At 53.1% G+C, this 8,283-nt stretch overlaps 1 protein-coding gene across 1 annotated transcript in view; it reads left to right on the forward strand.

The window, feature by feature from the left end:
* Nucleotides 1–1,114, forward strand: part of MYOCD (myocardin) — a 34,192-nt gene extending 33,078 nt beyond the window's left edge. The window contains exon 12 of the mRNA XM_031064913.1: nt 138–1,114. Coding sequence (XP_030920773.1) covers nt 138–700 — 563 coding nt within the window. The 3' untranslated portion in view covers nt 701–1,114. The remainder of the gene's footprint in view (nt 1–137) is intronic.
* Nucleotides 1,115–8,283: the final 7,169 nt, after the last annotated feature.

Genomic DNA, 8,283 nt, shown 5'->3' on the forward strand with positions numbered 1-8,283 from the left:
AGGCTCCCCCCAGGGAGGGTGGCCAAGCAGTGCCCGTGGGATCGAGCTGTCTCCAGAGGGATGCCCGAGAGCTCAGCTGGAGGGCCGTGGTGGTGGGCACCGCCAGGGCACCTCAAAGCCCTCTCCTTTGTTGACAGAAATCCCAGCCAATGCCAAGGAGGATCGTTCCTGCCTGCAGAAGGTGCCTCAGATCATGGTGTCTGCGGGGAGCTCGGCTGGCCCTGTCCCCAAGGGCTCTGCCCCCTTCGAGCCGGTGCCCCCGGCCCCGCTGCCCTTCGAGCACTGCCCGGGCAGCAGCGACGCCCACCTGGAGGTGCTGCTCAACAGCCCCCTGGGCAGGGTCAGCGAGATGGCCCTGCTGAAGCTGGGGGCAGAGGAGCCCCCCTTCGAGGGCATGATGGAGGGCTTCCCTGGCAAAGCCGCCGACGAACTGCTCAACTCCCAGGAGATTTTACAGACTCCCCTGTCGCCCATGGACACCCAGCTGTCCCCCTCCCCTGCCGAAGGCTCTGCCTTACAAATGAGTTTCACTGAGTCTCCGTGGGAAACTATGGAGTGGCTGGACCTGCCCCCCCCCAGCTCGGCCAGTGGCTTCAGCTCGCTCACCCCCGCGGGCCCCAGCATCTTCAACATCGACTTCCTGGACGTGGCTGACCTCAACCTGAACACCAGCATGGACCTGCACCTGCAGCAGTGGTGAGGCAGGGGGCTGTGTGCCTGCAGCAGGCAGCACAGCGCTCCTGTCGTGCCGCAGAACGTGCAGGGCTAACGTGCCTCATCCAGGGCAAACTGGAGTCATTTTCCCAGCATATGGACTTGTTTGAATTTCCAGTCACTGAAAATTGACAGGACAACTCTGGTACTTTGGTTTTCCTCCGTTGACACAACCCCACAAGAGGACACCAGTGCCTGAAACAACACTTCCTTTGATTGACAAGAACTTCCATTTTCTTTCTTTAACTTTCCCCTCCCCAGTTTTAGCAGTCACTCTTGTGAGAACTGGAGCAGCTCATGACAAGACTGTGTGGTGAGGTGACCTCACCTGGGTGGCAACAGGAAATCATGGAGAGGGAAGCCCACTGTTGCCCTCTCCTCTCCTCTCCTCTCCTCTCCTCTCCTCTCCAGCCCTTCAGGCAGACCTGTTGGGCTCATCCTGGCCGTGCCCGTGCCAGGGTGAGGAGCAGGGGCTGTGCCCAGCCAGGTCCCAGCACCCTCTGTGCACAGCCGGGCTCTCGCTTCCCTCCTGCCCGAGCCTGCACTGCCCCATCCCGCAGAGCTCTGCTCCAGGTGGATGAGAGATGGAGATCACCGAGCTCACGGTGGCACCTTGGCATGTCCTGAGGGGCTGGGAGCCCAGGAGCTGTCCTGGCTGCATTCTGAACTGGATCAGGCTGTAGCTGTGACCTGGGAGCAGAGAGCTCTGGACGTTGGAGCAGATGTTGAGGATGCAGGAATGGGGGATGTGGCAGCCCAGCCGTGTCCCCGAGCACACACAGAGATGAGTGATGTGGTTTGGCCAAGGTAGGAGCAAGTCGTGTGAAAGGACCAGCCAGGCTTTGGAGGGGCTGTTCCGTGCACAGCCAGGTCAGGGTGATCTCCAGCCCTTGCATGATCCGGGAGCAGGGGGGCCGGGCAGGGACACTCGGTGACACCTCGTGGGGCAGAGCCAAGCGAGCCCTGGTGTGGCCGAGGCTCTGTGTGAGTGCCTGCCCCTGCCATCCTCCCCTCCGTCCCTCCTCCATCCCCAGCAGTGTTCCCCTCCTCCCTGGGTCTATCCAGCGTCACTGCCCCCTCAGCCCAGAGCAAGGCTACCGGAGAACAGCTGTGAATCGCCGAGCCGGGAGGAGCCCGTTCTCCCGCAGCCCGCAGGGAAGGAAGCTCTCCCGCAGTGATGCTCCCGTTTGGAATCACCAGCATTTCTCCTAGGAGTCTCTGTGCAATATTCTTCCTCAGGCTCTAGCAAGAAGGAGCCTTTGCTTCACTTCTTGGCTTCCACCAAAGAACTCGCTGCAGGCTTTGCGGCGGACAGCGTCCGTTCGTCGCAACTCTGGTTTCGCCAAAGTAAATATTGTTGCTGACAAAGATTGTTAAACTATTTACAGACTGAGTGTATTTAATATTTGTGTTACTGGAAGGACAGCACACGGAGATGAAGCTGCTGGGAGGAGCTCCAGCCCGGCCGTGGCTCCCCCCAGGGATGCTGGAGCTGTGGGAGGCAGCTCTGCAGCCCGGGCAGTGTCCCCACTCCCTGGCCTTGTTGCATGCTGTATAAAGCACGTGGCAGTAGCTTTCAAGTCACTATTTAAAGCACCATTTTTCTATTGTGCAAATGTCACAGGGCACTGCTAGCATAGACAATCACAGGTTGCATTTTTTTTAAAGAATTTCTTTTTCTAAGTGAGAGATTTTTTTGAAGCCAGTCCGTGGAGAATATGCAGAGCACTTGAAGCAGAGTAGTGTTAGCTGCTCCACTGTGGCCTTGTACAGAGTTTTCCAGGTAACTTTCTCCTCCCAGCAATTGTATTTCCTTATTTAAAGGGATGCTGTCAGCTTCAAACCTGTAAGCAAGCACATTTCCTTACCTATGTTACCAGCAACACCTTCATTATTAAAACCCTTGTCTTGCCACTCTGTCTGCTCATGGTTTGCTGTTTGACTTCACCACTGGGACAGCCACAGCCATCCCAGCTGCCACCCCCTGGGACCAGCTCCATGCCCTGGGACAGCCACAGTCCTTCAAGGCCAGATAAATTTCATTCATGGCAGCAGTTTCTCCTGGAAGACTTATGAACACACCAGCCAGAGCCTCCTGTCTTTCTTCTGTTGGCTCTGGCTTTGCTCTGTTTTCCTGTAGCCCCCACTCCTTGTGTCCCCCTAAAAGGCAGAGCTGACCCCCTGCCCAAGCCCCTTGGTGTTTCTGTCAGCACTGGGCAGGTGGCTGCAGGGTGCTGGGTACAGAGCTCTGCCACAGCCAAACCTCCCCCTGCCCACAGGCACAGCAGGCTGGGACCCTGGGGGACCCTGGCTCCTTCTCCACAGCAGCCCTGAACGTGTTTCCACATTTGTCACATCTTCCCTATGATTAGAAAAGGTTCCCAGGTGTTTGCCCACCTGTATTCAAGGAGGGACTGCCCAGGTGGGCTAAAGGTGAAATGGTCCTGAGACATGGCTCAGGTGCTCCTGAAAAGATGTAGATGAACAAATAACCAGTTCCTGTGAGCATCTTTAATGTCTAACCACACCCTGCAGCCAGGTGTGCCGTGATGAACAGCCTGGTGGTGGTCACTCAGAGGATGAGGAGACAAGCCTCAGCCTAGGATTATTTCAGGAATGACCATGGAGTGGAGCACTCCCCTGCCCGTGCTGCTGTGAAAGGCAAAAGGCAAAGGGCAGAGGGGGCGGTGCAGCTCTGAAGGGCAGGAGGGATGCCTGTCAGGTGCCAAGGTTTGGAGCAGAGCACCTGGGGAGGCTGAGTCCAGACCAGGCTCCTGTTGCTGGCGGAGAAAGGGATCACAGGGTCTCCTGAGTCTCCTCCCAGGCCCCAAAGGACACCAGCAGCAGATTTTCTGCTGCATGGAGAACTCAGGCCAGCTCTGCCTGGGCCCCTGGTCCTGCAGCCAACCTGGAGCAGCCTCCTGGGAAAGCAGAGGGTGTGCCAGTGGGATAGGACCCCTCCCCTCCACTGCCCTGAGTCAGCCCTCATTCACTCTTCCATGTGTAGTTGATCTTCCCACACAGCCTGTCCCAAGGAATTTGGGGGTCTGGGATTTTCCTTTCTCTCAACACCAAGCTGAAGGATTCCCTCAGTCTTGCTGCCTGAAAAACCAGAAGTAATACAAAACAAGCAAACAAACAATGTTCTGAGAGTCAAATTAATATTTTTCATGCCTTTAGCAAGTTTTTTAAAATGTGAGCTGCCTGTCTCAGTTCACCATGCAGTGCTTCCCCCAGCACAGGCACTGAGACATCCTCAGCATCTCCCCAGCAGCTCCCAGGTCATGGTTCAGGCAGTTTCCCTCCGCATGGAACCCCACAGGATTTACCACACACAGTCCTGAAAGTCAGAAAATCTTCTCAGTGTCCATATCTGCCTTCCCACACACCCCAAACCCCAGCGGGAAGGGAAGGGAAGGGAAGGGAAGGGAAGGGAAGGGAAGGGAAGGGAAGGGAAGGGAAGGGAAGGGGGCATAGCCACACCTGCAGGGTGACACCCCTGCACCCAGCTCTTCTGCTCAATTTGAGCAGGAGTTTCCTGCTTGTCCACACCAGGTTCTCCTGATGGGAGGCATGGATTTATGCCAAGACAAAGGTTTTCTGGCAGATGTCCCCCGGAACAGCCCAGACTGCCCTGCTGTTCTGTTTCCAGCAGAAAGTGCCGCGTGTCTCCAGGAGAGGGAGTTTGTGCCTCATCTCGTTCTCCAAGCACTTGCACAGCTGCAAACATAAAGGCAAAATACAGCATTTTCCTTTTCTTGTTCCTCAGAGCAGTCACTCCATCTTTCCCTGGGCCCCTTACCTCGCTTTGAGCCCAGGGAAAGATGGAGTGATTTGTGTCAGTCCTTTCCTTAGGACTTCTTCTCCTGAGAAGCTGAGAGGCCTCAGAAATGAAATAATAATTACAATAATTATCTGCTGCTGTGGAATGCAACAGGTGCATCTTTGATTGGTCTCATGTGGTTGTTTCTAAATAATGGCCAATCAAAGTCCAGCTGTCTCGGACTCTCTGGTCAGTCACAAGATTTTATTATCATTCCTTTCTATTCCTTGCTAGCCTTCTGATGAAATCCTTTCTTCTATTCTTTTAGTATAGTTTTAATATATAATTTTAAAATAATATATATCATAAAATAATAAACCAGCCTTCTGAAACGTGGAGTCAAGATTCTCATCTCTTCCCTTGTTGGGGTTGCCTGCAAATTCCACATTTGGTGACCCCGAGTGAGGAACATTGCCACACAACTACTCCTGATCCTGAGGTCTGCCCTGAGCAGGGATCCCTGCAGGATGCTCTGCTCTCCCTCTCTGGGCTGGGCACTCCTGGCCTGTCCCATCCAGCCCAGTGGAGCAGGACAGGCACTCGTGACCAGCTCCTCTTCCTTCCCAGTAGGGCTGCTGGGGTCCAGCTCTGACTGGGCAGATTCCAAGCCCTCCACAGCTTCCAGGCAGAAGAGACCTCCCAGCACCAGGACTTACCCAGGACTCTGAGACCATCTGGGTGCTGCAGACCTTGTAACCATCAGAGCTCCAGCTGCCCTTTCCCTGGAGGGTGGGCACAGCCCCCTGTCACCCTGGTTTTTTAAGATTTTCTAAGCCTTCTGATGTTGACATTCTTATAGTGAACTTTCTCACATGCTTTCTCTGCATAACTCATTGTTTTGCATTCTTTTATAGAAGAGGAGAAAGTTGACAGACTGTTAGTTTGACCAGTGCCATTGGAGAGGTGGCACTGTCACCCTCCAATCCACTGTCACTTTAGGAAAACTATAAATGTTGGAGTCAGAAAATAAACTTCCCTTTTTCTTCACCTTGAGAGCAGCAGTGTGCATTTGTGTTCTTTCATGTCCTACAGTGACAGCCCCCTGCCCTCCTGACAGGGACAAGGTGTCCTGAGCCACCAGGACCTCCCTGTGCTGCAAACACTGCTCGCCTGAGAGGTGCCCAAACGCTGCCCAGCAGAATTCCAGAGACACAAAATACATCCAGAGCTCCCTTCACCTCCTTCATTTGGCACAAGAAGATTTGAAGGTTGCTTTCCTCTTCCACCTGGAGGCCAGGCCTGGAAGGGAGGCGTTCCACAGCTCTTAGTGAACCTTCCCCTTCACGTCTGACCTTACAAAATGAAAATAACAAGGTCACAGTCGCATCTTAGTTTTATTACAACTGACCTGCAGGCAAAAGGATAGAACTATTACATAAACACTCTGATCCATGTAGAATAGCTTAAATAGAGGAGGAAGTCAAACCAGGAGACCGGATAAAATATTCGGAAGCTCTTTGAAGCAGTTTATGTTCCTGAGCTTCATTTTACAGACAATAAGGCAACATCCCTGCACATCAGCTTTTTGATATTTTTATACATTTTTTCTATGGTACAAGAAAAAAAAAATAATAACCAGAATTCACAATGTACAGTTCTTACACTATTTTCACAGCTTCTGAACACTATACACCTTTTTTTTCTTTTTTGTTTTTCTTTAATAGATACATTGCAATAAATGGTGCACCCTTAATAATTTATAAGAATCTGTGTTGAATAGGCTAAACCTGTCCTGTACAGCCACCCAGGCAGCAGCACCTCCCTCCTGTCACTGGCAGCTCCAAGCTTTGCATTTCCATTCCCAGCAAGCTGGTCCTGGGCTGGACATGGGACAGCACCAGAGCACAGACCCAGCCATCCCAACAGGGCAGAGCGAGGCAGTCCTGTGTGTTTGGGGAGGTTCCATCTCAGTGCTGCCCCTCTGAGAGGTTTTTGGGTTCCCTGCTGCCAGGAGGAGTCAGACTTTGACACCAGAGGGAGGGTGCAGCCCCACCTGTGGCTGCCCTTGCTGGCTCTGGGTCTCTTCATCCCCACAGCCAGCAGCCCTGGGCACCTGGAGCACCTGCAGTCCCACTCCAGGGGCTGAAGGCTGGAGAGAGGAATCACAGCTCCACGGGGATTTGCCTGAGAAAGGCTCTGGGGAGGGGACACAATGGCTGCTTTAGACAGGCATGACTGATCTCTGTGCAGGAGGCACCAGAGCTGTCCACAGGGAGCAGGGAGTGCAGAAACCTCTGCCTTGCCTGAGGAGCAGCCCGAGAAGAACAATCCAGGAAGGGCAGGGCCAAGGGAGCCCACAGTGCCAGCAGGAGCCCCAGGACGTGTCACCTCCGTGGCAGACAGACAGACAGACAGACAGACAGACAGACAGACAGCAGCTGTGTCCAGGGCCTCAGCTCTCCTTCCCAGCTGGGCTGTGCTGCTTGGTCTTCACTCAGCCTCGGGCTGCTTTGTGCATGGTGGCTTTGGTTGGATGTGGGGAGCCCTTCCTTGGGGATCCTGCCAGCACCACGGTGTTTTCATTCCCTCTGTGTCCAGGCTTGCTGCTGAGCTCTGATGGGAGGCTGCTCTAACATTGATCACAAGTCCTACCAAGCACCTAAATCAGCTCAGAACGGAAAGCAGAGACCCTGCAGCCCCCATTTCATCCCTGGCGTGCTACTAAACACCTGAAAACTGCAGTATTTGGGGGGAAAAAAAGTTCTGGGGAAAAATTAATCTTTGAAAAATATGTCAATTAAGCAAACAGAAAAGCCTGATGTGCTGTTTCACTTAGGAATGGACCAGAAGATGACAGCTTGCCTGGCAATGGACCACAAGACAACAGCTTGCCTGGCCTTGCTGGGCCAGCTGAGAGGAGTTGGATGCTCCTTCACCTCCACCTCATCTCCTTGTGCACCCCACAACCTCAGAGAGGCTTGCTCAGGGTGCAGCAGCAGGAGCTGTGGAGGTCCCAAGGAGGTTCAGTCTCCAGGTGAAGTGTCTCCAGCGAGCTCAGCAGGGTGTGGTGGGCACCCCTCCATCCCGCCTGCAGCAGCAAGGAGATGAGCTCAGGTTTGGAGTGGGACTCAGGAGCTCAGGACATGGGCTGGGAAGGCTGGGCCGTGCCACAGGTGCAAGCAGCAGGGCTGGGGACAGCAGGGCCACGAGAAACACTGGCCAGGAGTCACAGCCATCAGCTGGTGGCCCACTCAAGCAGCTGCAGCCTCTGTGGATGGCTCTGGGTGAAGGCAAAGCAAAGCCAGTGGGGGGTGAGCACTGTGCACTATAAACCAGGTCAACAAGCAGGTTAAATTCAATCAAGTAGTTTAATAATTCTTCAGGTCAAAGGTCTTATCTTACCAGGTAACAATTTACAGGACACCTAGTTAAGAGTGAAGAGTGGCTGGCTTGGTAAAAGGAGGAAGAATACATTATGTCCCATCTCAATAGTTTAATGTTAGCCTCTTTCAACGCAACATATTTTTGGTAAAGACATATTCACTATATTTAACATGATCTCTCTTTAACAGAAGTTCAGCTGAGCACACTGTCCCCAGAAAGTACACTGCGACTGTAAAGCAACAGAATTTCATAGCAGTAAATCTATTGCACTTTGTGAAGAATAAAATTCTCCTTTGCCTTTCCAGCTCCAGAAGGCAAAGCATCTCGTTGGTTAAGCAAGTTCTTCTCCCTCCAGGCAAAGTCTCTTAATGTTCAGACAGACAACGCCTAATTTTTGTTTGTTTGCTTTTTATTATTACTTG

Source organism: Geospiza fortis, unplaced genomic scaffold (assembly GCF_000277835.1).
Source record: "Geospiza fortis unplaced genomic scaffold, GeoFor_1.0 scaffold503, whole genome shotgun sequence".
In the NCBI taxonomy this organism is placed as follows: Eukaryota; Metazoa; Chordata; class Aves; order Passeriformes; family Thraupidae; genus Geospiza; species Geospiza fortis.